This window comes from Rhododendron vialii, chromosome 13a (genome assembly GCF_030253575.1).
Source record: "Rhododendron vialii isolate Sample 1 chromosome 13a, ASM3025357v1".
Taxonomy (NCBI): Eukaryota; Viridiplantae; Streptophyta; class Magnoliopsida; order Ericales; family Ericaceae; genus Rhododendron; species Rhododendron vialii.
In genome coordinates, this window is record NC_080569.1 from 23,021,042 (window position 1) to 23,038,356 (window position 17,315).

General features: G+C 41.5%; 2 protein-coding genes and 1 long non-coding RNA gene across 3 annotated transcripts; 1 reads left to right on the plus strand and 2 right to left on the minus strand.

The window, feature by feature from the left end:
* Positions 1-369: 369 nt before the first annotated feature.
* Positions 370-3,531, minus strand: LOC131314675 (pectinesterase-like). The gene is made up of 2 exons (XM_058343494.1): positions 2,325-3,531; positions 370-1,236 (listed from the first exon to the last, which is right to left on the minus strand). The coding sequence occupies exons 1-2, from the start codon at positions 3,283-3,285 to the stop codon at positions 545-547; spliced, it is 1,653 nt and encodes a 550-aa protein (XP_058199477.1). The 5' UTR covers positions 3,286-3,531; the 3' UTR covers positions 370-544.
* A 3,216-nt stretch (positions 3,532-6,747) lies between these two features.
* Positions 6,748-10,117, minus strand: LOC131314676 (pectinesterase-like). Its single transcript, XM_058343495.1, has 3 exons — positions 10,029-10,117; positions 8,826-9,842; positions 6,748-7,642 (listed from the first exon to the last, which is right to left on the minus strand). The coding sequence occupies exons 2-3, from the start codon at positions 9,784-9,786 to the stop codon at positions 6,951-6,953; spliced, it is 1,653 nt and encodes a 550-aa protein (XP_058199478.1). The 5' UTR covers positions 9,787-9,842; positions 10,029-10,117; the 3' UTR covers positions 6,748-6,950.
* A 196-nt stretch (positions 10,118-10,313) lies between these two features.
* Positions 10,314-14,484, plus strand: LOC131314677 (uncharacterized). The gene is made up of 3 exons (XR_009196469.1): positions 10,314-11,736; positions 11,816-12,039; positions 14,131-14,484. It is a non-coding gene; the product is annotated as an uncharacterized LOC131314677 (long non-coding RNA).
* The last annotated feature ends 2,831 nt before the right edge of the window (positions 14,485-17,315 follow it).

Consider the following 17,315-nt stretch of genomic DNA (forward strand, 5'->3'; position numbering starts at 1 on the left):
TGGGATAAAGATGATAAGAATTAGTGTTTCTTACAACTTTTAGTTTGAATCCTTAATCCGTGCAAAGCCAACCAAATTACAGAGCATTCATGAATCCAGTTGATTAGCTTTGAGTCAAAAGCTCAAATTTTAATTTGAGAATACAACAATCAGAGTACTCGTTTGGTTTCGCGTCTTATTGGCTTACACAGCACCCCCACCAGCTTCATAAACTAGTATTGCAAACTAACTTCTTTTTCCCCCCCTTTTTGGTACTGTTCTTAGTTCTTAGCAAGAAGTATCAGCAGAAGAAAAAGAACCAACTTATGCCTCAGAAGCCAGAAAAGGAAAACAGAAAACCAGAGAGAAGAAAGATCATTTGCGCCTCCGTAGCAAAACGTCCGATTTATTTCATTGCACAAAGGGAAATGACAGCATGACACAATAAGAGAACATTGAGGGAGCAACAATACCAAAACATGTTGCAAACTGATCCTACAAATTATTGGGATGTAGCGTAGACCACGAGAGACAAGCCACCGTAGATAAAGAGGGATGGACTAATTCACAGGCCTTCAGTATAGGTTACCCCAGTGGACTGCAACCATGACCCTCCTTGTATCAGCTGAGCCACAGTATAGTTCGCAGCTACAGCAGCATCGGTAATGACATGATAACCCTCCCACGCGACCCGATCACTAGTTCCTGCCCCGGCCCCATTGTTCATGTACTCGCCGTAGTACAATGTGCTCAAAGCGAAATCCCCACTCCACGGCGCCCATCCTGTTGGATCGATAAGGCTGCCAATGTAAGACTGCATGACAACAGTCACGGCATACTCTTTCCACGGTCGGCCCAAATATGACTTTATGGTCCCTATCACAGGCTGCAAGTCAGAGCTCGCCGTTATATTGCAGCTTTGGATTGAAGTTCCGGTGTTTTCGTTCGGGTCGGTTCGGCCTTGGGCCGTTACAGTGTTGAATTGTCCGCTCATTGGCCTTCTGGACACAATTTGGCAGTTTTGAAATACTACGGCTGCATTGCCGAATATGAAGTCTACGGTGCCAATAATATAGCAGTCTCTGTAGAATTGCCTGTTGCTGATTGTATACAGAGTGTCCTGGTAGGCATCGATGAGGCAACGATTTATGACCGATTGATCAGATCCGACTCGTAATGCCACTGCTTGATGCTTCTGCGGCCCGGCGGTGTTCTGGAACCAGATGTCTTGGGCTATGAATCCATCGGCAACAACAGCTACATTGTTTCGTAAAAAAAGGTTTCTCAGGAGTAGTTTAAATTTCTCGGGAAGTTAGTTCATCTAAAGAAACACAAGAATTGTGTGCCTTGTACAAAACCAAGATAATTAGTTCTGTGAGGACTCCATGTTATATAGGCTTCTTCTATACATATCAAGTACTCGTGTCAGACACACCAAACTCAGATGATACTGCGGGCTCTGTGTCCGACACTCTTTGTTGGATATTTAACTTGCAAACATATACTGCACGAGGACTTAAATTTACCATAATTATGCATAGAACTCCTATATTATGCTTGAAATGCCATATGACACATTTTAAACACATTTATCCTACAATGATTTGCTCTTGAATATTTCAGTCTGTCCCCGTGTTCTTAAGACATAATAGAAGGAATCCGACTTCCAGACACATATCTGAACTTGACACCAGTATCTGAGTCGATTTAACATTAAGGCGTTCACAGTGTAAGAAGAATAACATATAAGTATGTGAACATCTATGCACTATGAGCAAAGAATCCTAACAAATACTTGTATGAATGACATCCTTTCCTCAGTGGCCACTGGGCCAACATCGAGGAGCAGCAATTTACATTACAACTTTGAACTGTTGAGAGTGTGCATTGGGTAGGATTTGGAATACTAGGGAATAGGCCACTAGCCAACCACAAAGCCAGATCCATTCTTTCTGGTCAAGTGAAAACAATGGTGTAGGTGACTCATTTTCTTCTTTTAGGCCACCACAATCTTTTTACAAGTTTTCCCCAAGGAGTACTAAATATGCAGTGCCAAAAACTTGCCTATGGCTGCACTCACGTTTCCAGGTTCGAGGCTCGGTCTTGTCTCTCTTCCCCAAAACTTGCATCAATACATATTCCTATAAGTACAATAAAAACCCTAAATTCAAATTCGGTTAAAGGTCGCAATCTATTTTCTTCCGTTTTGAGGATACTTTTTTTCCCTTCAGTAAAACGCAATTGAAAAACAATGTTTGAACCAGTGCCTATATAAACAATCATACATGGACATGTACGTATAATATATGTATGTATGTGTGTATGCATATTAGGTAGATCTTTACCAACTGTTGCAGAATTGAAGGTTGTTGAGCCATCCACAACATTCAAGCTACCGGTGATAATCGTCAAATTCATGCCATCACCAACGAGCATCAAATTCGTCTTGGCCTTTGCTATCCGAACAGTTTCATTGTATGTTCCCGCCTTCACGTAGATAACATAGCGAGTCTTCCCCTTGTTCGGTGCAGAGGCCACCGCGTCACCGACAGATGTATAGTTCCCACTCCCATCCGTGGCCACCACCACATTAGACACGATGTCCCTAGCCGGAGCCTCCAACAGCTTTCGGTCCCTGCTTGTGACCCACCGTGGAAACTTCCCATTAAGTGGTTGTACCACCTCATCAGCCGGTGGAGGTGTCACTGCTACTACCATGGCTAGAGAGGCTCTTGCTCTTGCCATCAAGTCTTTCAGCTTAGGCTCCATCATGGGCCGGGCTGGGCCATTCAGCCCGTCCAAACACGTTACGTGGTTGGTGAGTACACTGCTGAGCCAGGAATGGGCATCCGAGTGGAAATGGGCTGTTCGCTTCCCAAGAGCTAGTTTAGAGCCCATCACCCTGTCAACGGAAAGATCCATCAACTCTAGGCAATCTGCTATAGCCGCTTGCTCTTTCGGGTCATTAATCCGACGGCTGACACTGCTCGCCATCTCCATTGCGTCCTGTATGTGTGATGTGGATTTTTCCAGGAACATCTGCAGTAAATCTACGCTTTTCATTTGCATCGTATTCCCTGATGCAACTTCTGATACCATGGCCCAGCATGAGACCCGGTCGAGGGCTGGATCGCAAATCTGGGCTGATAGAGGAGGATTATAAGATTTGGGATTGCTTAGCCTTGTTGTAACTAGAGTAATTGAGCCTACGATTGCAGCTGCAGAGAGAAAAAGACAGAAAGATTTCCACAGGGAGGTTTTTCTTTTGGGATTACCGTCTAGCAAAGGCTGATGGGGGGTTGCCATGATGTTAGCAAAGTGTGCTCAACTGAGCTTCTCTTCTCTTCTCATGGTGTACTTAAATATGCTGCAAGGAGATTAAGCGAGAGTCAAGACTCAAGTGCCAAATAGAATAAGGAATATTTTACAAGAAATGCATCACTGGATAAACACCAACTTGCTTTGCATATTTTTTTTAACACTATATAACGACAACTGCAGTGTTTTAAAGGCCAAAAGCAGTAGGTTAATTGATCAGTCTTCATGTGTAAATGGCCAAAAGATTTGAAACAATCTTCGTTAACTAAAAACTAAGATGGTATGAAATAATTAACGCCGACATAATCATGACTATATGACCAACATTACCTAATTACATGAGTTTTCTGAGAGATGGTAGGGACACTGTAAATGGTGTATGCATCCCATGTGGCCATTTGTCCAATTCGGTTTTACTTTATTCTCTTATTTAAGTTTATCAGATTACTTCGACTTGTAAGCATGTTTAAGGTTAGGGAAAGAACAAGCAAATACAAAGAACAAGAAGGCATACCTTATATATACACAGCAAAAGCATCAAGAAAAAGGCTAAAAACTAGGTTGAAACAGCAACAGCAGACTTGGGAGTAATTTGCCAAGAGTGGCACAATGCCAATTGCCAAGTTTACGGGGGTGGGTTTAACCTTTGCAAATCGGGACCCCATAGCTCTAACATCGAACCTAATTTTCTCGAGGACTGAAGACGGAAGAATTTGAATACCCTGAAAATTCCTAAAAACTACTCCCCAAACAATTAATGATCACCGATGCAAAATAGAACAAAATCACATCGCTTTCTCACCAACTTTAGGATTATGGCTGGAGGGCATATGCCTTGCGTACGAAAGAGTTCTTGAGTCTAGGACAGCCGGATACTTCAATTGGATCAGTTGAAAGGTAAGGGGTAAAGATACCGAGTTAAGCACCAAAATACTATAAGAATTTGTGAGGAGAACAACAGCATATCAATGCCATTTCAAGGCAATTGCCTTTTAATTTCCTTTCAGTAATCAAGAGACACGTACAAAAACAAGAAGAGACCAAAAGGAAACAAAGGGAAAAAAAAAATTAACTAAAAGGTTCCAGACAGTGCAAGGTCTACTTCCAGAGAGAGAGGTAAAGCAGAAGGGGGAGTGCAGATCCAATGAATGGAGATGGAGGGATTCAATTCTCATTTGCTTGGCCAAAGTTTCCCCCCATAGTGGAATTTGAGGTCGAGTGTAGATTCTATTCAAAATGAGAACAGTCTAGCTAGCACAACAGTGTATGAAACTATGAAAAAATCTGTAAATTTTATGCAAAATGAGTGCAAGTATGATACTTCACTTCTTTGGCTTTGTTTAATTCAATGGAATGACGTTGGAATCAAGTCCAGTTGAGACCCGAATGGAATGCCAGATTGGAATGATCATTCTTATTCCTATGTTTAGTTATGCATAGGAATCAATTGAAAGAGGAAAAGAATGGGAGTTTATAAATGCAACTGCGAATTTACTGCATATAACGTCTACTAAATGAAACATCCAAATTTTATAACAATTTACTACATACAACCTAAAAAATACCCATGATCTTCCCAAATTACCCTTCCCTACCTAATTTTTTCCCAAAAAATTGAACTTCAACCGTTCCCCCCGGCCCCCTTCGACCCTTCTCTCTCTCTCCCATTGTCAATTTCTTCATCTTCGTCTCCTTTATTCAATTCTTCTCTTCCTCAGACCACCAGCACAAGTAGCGTCCACCACCACGCCACACCACCACCAGCCTATTGAACATGTTCCTTCTTGTGTGTTAGTGCTAGAAGAGTGTGTAAACTAGTGAAGCAATTTAGGCTGTGCAATGGAAATGGAAGTTTGGAAGAGGTAGCCATGGATGTTGTAGTTTCGGAGCTGAAATCATAGCAAGAGTTAACTCATCACTCCTCCATTTTTAACCTTGTTCTGTTCCGACATTGTCAGATTCTAAAACTTGAAATTATGCCAAAATTTCAAGCTCTAGAGTTTGAAAATTGACGACAATATCATATTCTAAAACTCGGAATTCTGCCAAAATTTCAATCTCTAGAGTTCAAAAATTGTAGACAATAATCACTCCTCCATTTTTAACCGGGTTTTGGCCCGACATTGTTAGATTCTAAAACTTGAAATTATGCCAAAATTCCAAACTCTAGAGTTTGAAAATTGACGACAATATCATAAATTTTTAGAAAATATCATATTTTGAACATGTCCCGACGGTATATTTTTCGGATTCTACAATTTGATATTCACTATAAATTTCGGATTCTAGAATATGATATTTTCTAAAAATTTCAGATTCTAGAGTTTGAAATTTTTAAATATAATCAAGCTCTAGAATCTGATAATGTTGGGATAGAGAAACATAAATTGGAGGAGCTTTGCTTTTGCTGCGATTTTGGCTCCAAAGCTACAACATCCGTGGCTACCTTTTCTTTCTCAACTACCATGTTGGTTGCATATTGCTTTTATTTGTTGGGTCAAATACTTATTCTCTAGCAAGGAGGGAGAGGAAGAAATTGAGATTTTCATTGAGAGTTGGGAGGTGAGATTTAGAAGGTGGAAGGTGGGCTAGGTCAATGGTGGGAGCTCCTGGTTTTCCAAAGTTTCAGCTATGGTGGAAGGGAGCTATGGTGGAAGGGAGGAATGCAAAAAGATAATGGATGGAATAGGAGGGAGGAGTGGGTTGTATTGTAATGGTGTGGTGTATGAATGTGGTTATATGTACTACATTTAAGGGCATTTTTGTCAATTCTATTAAGGGCATTTTTGTCCAAATATTTCTTACTTAAAAAACGGATCGTATGCAGTAAATTCGCAGTTGCATTTATAAACTCCCAAAAGAATTTGAAGTGCGACAACCAAAATATCCCTGCCGCAATATTTTTGCCTTCAAAAGTAACAGATTTTGATGACTTCCAGTTATATACCATGAAATCTAACTATCATCGTTCCTGATTTTCATTTTTTGAGAAAAAATAAAATTAAAAACATGATTCTGTGTTTTGTCACCTCCATATTTCCCTTCGTTCTTACTAGATTTAGTTTGAATCCTTCCAACCAAATTACAGAGCGTTTATGGATCCGGTTGATTAACTTCGAGAGCAAAAGCTCAAATTCGAATTGAGATATAGAACAAACGGACCGTTTGGTTGTTTGGTTTGACGTCTTATTTGCTTATAATACACCACTAACTCCCTAAAAACTAGGAGTATTGTGAACATCTTTCCCCCTTTTCCCCTTCTATACTGTTTTCAGTTCTTAGCAAATACTATCAGCAGAAGAAAATGAAATCACCCAGGCCATTTTCCATGCACCATTGCTGCAAACGGCAACTAATCAAGAACAAAGCTCGTCATAACCACCTCATGCCAAGGAACCAAAAAACAAAAGGAAAACGAAAAACACGAGAAGAAACGTTCTACACTCCCCCTAACAAATCATCCGATTTATTTCATTGAACAAACGCAAGGACTGCATGACACAAGAAGAGAACATAGAGGAGTACGAGTACCCAAACAGGGGGCGAGCTAATCGTACAAATTATTCAGAGGTAGCATAGACCACGACGGACTCTCCAAGAACCACAGTAGATGAGAGAAGACCAGCGAACAAAATAAAGATGGATGGACTAATTCACAGACCTTCAGTATAGGTTACCCCGGTGGATTGCAACCATGACCCTCCTTGTATCAACAGAGCCACAGTATATTTCGCAGCTACAGCCGCACTGGTAATGACATGATAACCCCCCCAATTAACCCGCTTACTAGTTCCCGCCCCAGGCCCATTGTTCATGTACTCACCGTAATACAATGTGCGCAAAGCGAAATCTCCACTCCACGGTGCCCAACCTGTTGGATCGATAAGGCTACCAATGTAAGACTGCATGACAACAGTCACCGCATACTCTTTCCATGGGCGGCCCAAATATGACTTTATGGTCCCTACCACAGGCTGCAAGTCGGAGCTCGCCGTTATATTGCAGCTTTGGATTGAAGTTCCTGTGTTTTCATTCGGGTCGGTTCGGCCTTGGGCCGTTACAGTGTTGAATTGTCCGCTCATTGGCCTTCTGGACACAATTTGGCAATTTTGAAATACTACAGCTGCATTGCCGAATATGAAGTCTACCGTGCCAATAATATAGCAGTCTCTGTAGAATTGCCTGTTGCTGATTGTATACAGAGTGTCCTGGTAGGCATCAATACGGCAACGATTTATGACCGATTGATCAGATCCGACTCGTAATGCCACTGCTTGATGCTTTTGCGGCCCGGCAGTGTTCTGGAACCAGATGTCTTGGGCTATGAATCCATCGGCAACAACAGCTACATTGTTTTGTAAAAAAAGGTTTCTCAGTAGTGGTTTAAATTTCTTGGGAAGTTAGTTCATCTAAAGAAAAACAGAACTTGTGTGCCTTGTACAATACGAAGATAATCAGTTCAGTGAGGACTCCATGTTATACAAACTTCTACATATATCAAATACTGTGTCGGACACACGACATTTAGATGACTACGGGCTTCTTGTCCGACAATCTTTGTTGGACATTTACCTTGGAAACAAGCATAGTAATTATCGTAGTTAAACTTTACCATGAACTGTGCATAAAACTCATATATTATGCTTGAAATTCCATATGACGCATTTTAAACACCATATATCCTAGAATGATCTGTCCTCGTGCGTTTAAGACAGAATTGAAGTAGTCTGACTTCCCTGATACCCGTATCCAAGTCGATTTAATATTGAGGTCTTGAGAGGACGAAGAAAAGTGCGCAAGTTTATGAAATTGTGAACATATAAGCACTAGTAGAGCAAAGAATCCTAACAGTTTTTTTGTGAACAACATCCTTTCCCAGAAGCCACGCAACATCAAGGAGCAACAATCAACATTTCCACTTCAAATTGCTGAGATTGTTTAACGCAGATCCAATATTTTGGGTCAAGGAGTACTGGAGTACTAAATATGATGAGAGGTCCTACATACATTAACCTCAACTGTATGAAGGCATCTAACTTTAAAAAGAATAACAAATAAATAAAATATGGGACCAGCGATCGCAGCCTGAGCTTCAGGTAGGCCCGAGGCAGGGACAGTTAACGAATTTGGCCAGCTTGCTTCGCTTGGAATTTGTCTAGAGCCAAGCATGTTCAACTAGAGCCTATACGAGACCAACAGAAAACAGGGCCTTACCAGGCTGGCTCAGACCATTTTACATGATAACCTTCATGGAAAAACTTCAAGTATGACAGAGTAGAAATACCTCACGTTCGAGGCTCGGTCTTGTCTCTCTTCCCAAAACTTGCATACAATACATATACCCATAAGTACACAAAACCCCTAAAGTTCTCATTAGTTACATGGGTTCTGTTGTTGTTGAATACTCATATTTCCTTCTCCCTTCAGTAAAATGCAATTGGAAAACAATGTTTGAACGCATATAGATACATACACCAGCATACATGAGTACATATATAAACGTTTTATCTAATGAGAAAGATCTTTACCAACTGTTGCAGAATTGAAGGTTGTCGAGCCATCCACAACATTCAAGCTACCAGTGATAATCGTCGAACCCATGCCATCACCAACAAGCATCAAATTTGTCTTACCGCTTGCAATCTGAACATTTTCTTTGTACGTTCCCGCCTTCACGTAGATAACATAGCGGGTCTTCCCTTTGTTTGGTGCAGAGGCTACTGCTGCACTGACAGTCTTGTAGTTCCCAGACCCATCCGCAGCCACCACCACATTGTATGCGATGTTCTTAGCTGGAGCCCCCAACAGCTTCCGGTCCCTGCTTGTGACCCACTGCGGAAACCTCCCATTAAGTGGCTGTACCAACTCATCCGCCAGTGGAGGTGATATTGCCACTACCATGGCTAGAGAGGCTCTTGCTCTTGCTATCAAGTCATTCAGCTTAGCCTTCATCATGGGCCGGGCCGGGCCATACAGCCCATCCAAACATGTTACGTGGTTGGTGAGTACACTGCTGAGCCAGGAATGGGCATTCGAATGGAAACGAGCTGTTCGCTTCCCAAGAGCTACTACAGAGTCCATGACCCTGTCAACAGAAAGGTCCATCAACTCTAGGCAATCTGCTATAGCCGCTTGCTCTTTCGGGTCATTAATCCGACGGTTGATATTGCTGGCCATCTCTATTGCATCCCATATGAGTGATGTGGAATTTTTCAGGAACATCTGCAGTAAATCTACACTGTTCATTTGCATCATATTGCCTGATGCAACTTCTGATACCATGGCCCAGCATGATACCCGATCGAGGGCTGGATCGCAGATGTGGGCTGATAGAGAAGGATTGTAAGATGTGGGATTGGTTAGCCTTGTTGTAGCTAGAGTAATTGAGCCTATGATGGCAGCTACACAGAGAGAAAGACCGAAAGCTTTCCATAGAGAGGTTTTTCTTTTGGGAGTACGGTCTAGCAAAGGCTGATGGGTTGTTGCCATGATTTTAGCAAAGTGTGCTCAACTGAGCTTCTCTTGTCATGGTGCCCTTAAATAAACTGCAGGAGACTAAGCAAGAGTCAAGAGCTACATAAAATAAAGTATTTTAAAATTTATAATACAGGCAATGTTGACAGGATTCAATACAAAATTAATTGGTGTACAGATATATAAACTTGTAGGATTCACGTGTTGTATCATCTTTTGTGCAGAGAAAACGAACATATATTTGTATAGGAGATTACCGCATGTGCAACTTAATATCATCCTGGGTGAGGTTGCACTATACCAGATTTGAATCTGTCAGTTAGCCAAAAGGTTAATCTGAAGGTCACATACCATGTGAAGAATACATCTATTGTAACAGAGGTGAAACTTAAAAAGATTCACTAATCCTTAACAATGCAAATTGATGAAAACATAACTCAGACAAAGGGTCAAGAAACCATTGGGTACGAGGCCACCATCAACCCCAAGCAGACAAGTTGGAATGTCTGTAGTTGTTTATGATAACTATGATGAGGCTCACTGATCAGGTAGCATTTTTTTTTTTTTTTTCCATAATGAGTATATCAAGAAATGCATCACTGGATATCCACCAACTTGCTTTCCATTTTTTAACACTAGATAATGACAACTAAGCATTTTAAAATGCAACAGCATGTGAAATGTGCATTTACAATATGATTTCTTCTTCTCAATCTTCAAAGGTAGTAGGTTTAGTAGGTCCATGTATAAACGACCAATATATCTGAAATGATCTTGGACCCTTGGTTAAGGAAAACTAGAATGGGAAGCCATGTGACACCGACATAATCATGAGCATAGGACAAACATTACCATTAGTTTTTAAGAGATGCTAGTGACACTGTAATTGGTGCACCATATGCATTTCTAGTGTCACGAGACTTTCCCATGGGTTTCTTCTTCTTTTCGATAATGCAAAATTGTTGCGCAAAAGTGAGTATGTATAATATATTGGAAGTTCACAAAACATATGCATATTCCATTTGACCAGAATATGGTGAGGCCAACAACACTCTAGTAATGACATGAACCAAGTGTGCACTTGGTTAGCCAAAAGGTTCATCTGAACTTCACATAGCAGGGGAAGAATACATCTACTGTAACATAAATGAAACCAAAAAGACCCTCCAATGCTTTATCAGTCAGCTTGATGGAAACATAATTCAGACAAAGAATCAATTAACCGATGTGGATGACTTACGAGGCCACCGTCAAACACTAGCAGCTCAAATTGAACAATCTGTATTTGTTTATGATAACTCTTACGAGGCTCACTGGTCAAGTAGCTTTGTTTTTTCCACATTGAATATAACAAGAAACCAATCAATGGATAAACACAACTTGGTTTGCGTACTTTATCACAATAATGACACCAACAACATTTTAAAAACCCAAAAGCATGTGCGAAATGCGTTTTTACAATATGATTCCCTCTTCTGCTCATGACCCCCTTCTAAAAGTAGTAGTAGGGTTAGTCTTCTGTAGAAATAACCAAAAGATTTGAAACGATCTTGTTAATGAAAAACTAATATAGTCAGCCATATAATGCTGACATAATTATGAGTATACGACAAACATTAAATTAGTTTTTGAGAGATCCCAAGGCCCCTGCAAATGGTGGATTTGAATAGTCACAAGACTTGCCCATAGATTTCTTCTTTTACTGCTTAAACACTTTTGGAACAACTTGGCCATGTAGGGGCCATTAAGCCAGAGGGTATTGATCAGTTTTAGCTTTCAAATAGTGGTTAGCCTTGTTGTAACAAGAGTGATTGAGCCTATGATGGCAGCTACAGAGAGAGACCACAAAGAGGTTTTTCTTTTGGGAGTACGGTCTAGCAATGGCTGATGGGTTGTTGCCATGAGTTTAGCAAAGTGTGCTCAACTGAGCTTCTCTTGTCATGGTGTCCTTAAGAACAACAGAAGGTAGGGGGATAAGATTCATGACTTCATGCATATCTAACCGCGAATAAAAGGAATCGTTTCTTCTTAAGAACAACAGAAGGTAGGGGGATAAGGTTCATGACTTCATGCATATCTAACAGTGAATAAAAGGAAATGGACACAAACTAAAAAACATTTGAGAAGATTGGGACACCAGCAATTGATCATAACAAGCGAAGTTCCAGTTAGAAATCTTTGACAATAAAGTTCTAGGTAAATTTTCACACTATATTAGGGACCTCAACCTCATAGATAGGAAAGAACACTGCTATCACTGGTAAGTGGGTATTGTAGACACCCTATTTTGGACTTTCTAGATTAGTTTACTTACGGTATTTGATTCCCCAATGATGAAACGGATCAAGAACACCCCGGAAATGTTAGTGTGTTTGAGCTTTGAGCATTCCAAAAACCCTTTCAAATCCCTTTCGAACTCTCTAAACCAGAACCAAAAGGCCTCAACAAAACCCTACTTTCTTACGCCAATATTGTGCTGGCGTGCGCTGGTTTTCTACCACGTGTCAGTCATCGGTCAACTTTGACCGTTGACCAGACTTGAACTGGCGTATGCCAGTTATCTACTGGCGTACGCCGGTCAAACTTGTGTTTTTAAGCATGCAGAAGCCATGGGTAGGGGTTTACAGCACTTGGGAACCTTCCAATCTATTGAAAAAGCATTCTCCGCCGGGGGACATTTCTTACACCTATCCCATCACCTTGTCCTCTCATCCAATGAGAAGGAAGGCTTAAGGGCTAAGGCTCCAGTCCCTTTGACTGGCCTTAACCCCTTTCCCCCTATATATACCCCCTCCATTAGTCTTTCAAAAGGGTTGGTTCTCCAAGTTTCAAGCTCCAAGTCTATTTCTTTCTCTTGGTTTTCTTGCTTGCTCTTCTTTCATCCATTGAAAGAGTAAACAAGAGACCCCTCCATACACTTCTTACAGTCAAACATCCACACAACCATCCTCCAAGCATCATCCAATCAATCCATTCATTCAAAGCTCAAACATTCCATCAAGCTCTAAACAAAAGGTATACCACTTGGGTATATTTCTCTGTTTTGATCCCTGAGGGGAGCTGACAGGATCAAGGCTGGTAATCAATACCAGTCCTTGCCCTAAAGCTGTCAAGGTTTCAAAAACAAAAAAAAATCGTTTCTGACTAGAATCGGCGTGCGCCGGTCATAAGCCCGCGTATGCCGGTCTGTGACAGTACGTACGGTTTTAAATTTGATCTGTCTGGAACCGGCGTACTCCAGTTAATAACTGGCGTACTCCAGTTCCGAGCCCTCCGGAACTGGCGTACTCCAGTTGTGAAATGAGATCCAGATCTTTGTTTTATGCTTTATTTCCTGTCTATTCATCACCTTATTGCATGCCAAAAACTAGTTTACTGCTTTCTGTATTTAGAACTGTTTAGTTGTAGCATTCAATATTTGTTCATATCTGTTTTAGAAAGCCTCTGGGATGCGTTCTGGTCATGTTCCAGAGCCCAGATGATGCAAAGCCAAGCACTGGGTAAGGGGTATAACTGGCGTACGGTCTCATACTAGTGGCGTACGGCAGTTATGCCAAGATCCAGTGGCTGGCCCTTGCATCTTAACTTAGTCTTGGCCTTTTTTATGTTCCCACACTGTTTATGGGGTGTTTCGTTTATTTTCATGGCTTAAAGCTATTTCATCTATCTGTAATTATATAACCGCTTATATATTGACTGCGTGGTTTGTCCTGGGTGTGCGCTGGTCCATTCCAGAGCCCAGAGGGTTGCAAACAAAGACTGTGAGTTCATGGTAAGTGGAGTATGCTAGTGATGAGGTGGCGTGCGCAGGTTGCGTTAGTATGCAGTGGCCTGGCCGGTGCATATTGGTGCGATACCTACTCACATCCCTTCAGAGCAGCATACTCCACCTTACACAAACTGCTCTCGGTGCTTGTTCTCAATCTGTTTATTATTGCAAGCAAATCATCTATAAACATTTTATCACATAATTGCAACTTATTACAGTTTTAATCCCCATTAACTACTCCCCCTCCCTAACTGGCTAAAAATGATTAATGAGAGAAAAATGCAAACGTTTTACGAAATGCCTGAGTAGAGACCGATCTCCGAATTGGGTGAAAGGGGTGCCATAAAATCCTTCCCCTCTCGTAACCTGGCTTCCGAACCTCAGATATCGAAGGTGACGACGGACCAGTCTACGCCTTTTCAAAAATCAAACGAATGTAGCAAACGTTTTCGAGTTCGGTTCCTTGGGTGTTTTCACCGCTAAAACCCGAGTGGTGACTCTGAATCGAAGCGTTTCGCCGCGCTTTTTTTCCAAAAAGGGCCGCACCCAAATTTTTCAAAATAAAAATTTTCCGGGGCGTCTGCCCACAGGTATCCTTTCAAACACGTTACGAAACCGCCACATTAGTAATGAAGTACCGAAAGCAAGACTTGGCACTCAACAACATAGCACAGGGAAGACTTTTCAGGTATCACACTCATGCAGAATTAACATATGGTGTTACAAAAAGGATATATAGAAGGCTATCAAGATAAATTAGACATATCTTAGGAAAATCTGCCAGGAAGTCATTTAGTCTTTTATTTGACCACGACACTGACAAATTTTCTTGCTAGATAATGGACGATTCCATCAGGAAAGTCAAAGCAAAACCTTGTAGCGAGGGGAAAAAGGATCTTCGTATGCTAAGTCAATAACAACCTACAGACCCCAAATAGAGAGAAAGCAACTGTTGTTTGGAAGGAGAGAGTAAGAAAAGTGTATAGGGTATTAATTAACCCTAACACAAGAGAGAGCTTTTATTTATATTACTTAGTGACTTGTTACATAACTCCAACTATCCGATGTGGGACAAAGACTAACTATTCTAATACTCTATTCTAACACTCCCCCTCAAGCTGGAGAATAAATATCACAGAACCCCAGTTTGTTACATAATAACTCTAAACGTGGTTTAAATAACGGTTTGGTGAAGATATCTGTCAACTGAGCTCCTGTAGATACAAAAGGGGTAGCCAACACGCCACTATCTATCTTCTCCCGAACAATATGACAATCTACTTTGATATGTTTGGTTCTCTCATGAAATACCGGATTCGAAGCGATGTGTATTGCTGCCTGATTATCACAATACATAGGAATAGGTAACTGTACGCCAAATCCCAACTCCTTGAGCAAAGCTCTCAACCATACAATCTCGCACGTAGTATGAGCCATGGCACGATATTCTGCTTCAGCACTGGACCGAGCAACAATAGTTTGTTTCTTGCTCTTCTAGGTAACTAGATTTCCACCAACAAAAGTACAGTATCCAGTTGTTGACCTTCTATCAGATGGTGATCCTGCCCGATCAGCATCAGTAAAGGCCTCAACACGCAAATGACCATTTGAACGATAGAATAGACCACGTCCAGGATTAGCCTTGAGATACTTCACAACACAAAGACAAGCTTCCCAATGGGGAAGACGAGGGGCTGACATAAACTGACATATCATACTGACAGCAAATGAGATATCAGGCCGTGTATTGGTGAGATAATTCAATTTGCCAACTAAGCGACGATAACGGTCTGGATGAGGAAATATCTCCCCCTGATCGACACACAATTTGACGTTTGGATCCATAGGAGTCTCCACAGGTTTTGCTCCCAATAAACCAGTTTCCTCTAGAATATCTAGCGTATACTTTCTTTGGGATAGACTAATCCCCTCCTTCGATCTTGCTACCTCAATACCCAAGAAATATCGCAGTTTACCTAAATCTTTGGTGTGAAACTGACGTTGTAGAAAGTGTTTTAGCTCATCAATACCTTTCTGATCATCCCCAGTAATAATGATATCATCCACATACACAATCAACACTACTTTTCCCCGATCGGACTGAATAGAAAAGACAGAATGATCAAAATGAGAGCGACGCATACCAAACTGCAACACAACATCACTAAACCTGCCAAACCAAGCTTGAGGTGACTGCTTAAGACCATAAAGAGCTTTGCAAAGGCGACACACCTGAGAACGCTCCCCCTGAGCAACAAACCCAGGAGGCTGCTCCATATACACCTCCTCAAGTAGATCACCATGGAGAAACGCATTCTTGACATCCAATTGAAATAAGGGCCAACCAAGATTGGCAGCCATAGAAATAAGAACTCGAACAGAGGTAATTTTGGCCACCGGAGAGAAAGTCTCTGCATAATCAACCCCATATGTCTGAGTATAGCCTTTGGCCACAAGACGGGCCTTGTACCGTTCGACGGTGCCATCTAGATTATACTTAACTGTAAATACCCATCGACATCCAACGGTAGACTTACCTGGAGGAAGAGGAACCAACGCCTAAGTGCCATTGTCGTGAAGAGCAGACATCTCAGCCTCCATAGCTGTCCGCCACTCAGAAATAGACAAGGCCTCCTGAACATTGTTAGGAATAGAAATGGACGAAACAGAAGTAGTAAAAGCACGAAGAGACGGAGACAGATGATCATAGGAAACAAACCGAGCAATAGGATAAGAAGTGCAAGACCGAATACCTTTGCGTAAACCGGATCTTGGGACGAAGGAGGCGCAGTGGTAGGCACCGGTGGGGCTGTTAATACATGTCGCCGACGAACATATACCTGCATGGGTGGCATCAGCACACACAAAGTGACGACGAAGAGAAGGTGAGTAACACTTATACCCTTTTTGAGTGCGCGAATAACCAAGAAAGACACCGGATCGACCGGGGGTCAAGTTTATCCCGGTCAGGATCAAGCGCATGAACATAACAGGTGCACCCGAAAACCCTAGGGGGTAATGAGTGGAGAGGACGATCGGAAAATAAAACTTTGTGAGGTATCTGTCCACCAAGAACAGTGGAAGGCATACGGTTAATCAAGTAACAGGCTGTAAGAACAGCATCACTCCAATAAGATTTAGGAACCTGAAACTGTATTAACATGGCACGCATAACCTCAGTTATGAGTCTGATCTTACGTTTAGCAACCCCATTTTGTTGTGGAGTCCGAGCGCAAGAAGACTGGTGAAGTATCCCATGATCATCAAGAAAACGAGAGAGAGCATTATGAAAATATTCGCGTGCATTATCGGAACAAAGTATACAAATGCAGGTATCAAACTGAGTCTTTATTTCGGCATAAAATGACTTAAAAACAGAAGACAATTCTGATCGCGTTTTCATAAGATAAAGATATGTAACACGAGAGAAATCGTTTACAAAAATAACATAGTACTGAAAACCAGCTATAGTGGGAACATGAATAGGACCCCAAATATCCGAATGTACTAACTGAAAAGGACGCGACACACGATGCTCAATTCTAGGATAAAAGGACACTCGACGGTGTTTACTAAACTCACAGACCTCACATTGCAAATCCTTAATATTGCTACATGATGGAACTAGACGCTGCAAATTTGAAAGAGAAGGATGACCCAGACGACAATGTTGTTGATATGGTGATACTGATGACCGAAGGGCAGCAGACGCAGGATAGATGTCATCGGCAAAGTAATATAAGCCGCCACTTTCAGTACCCCCACTAATCTTCCT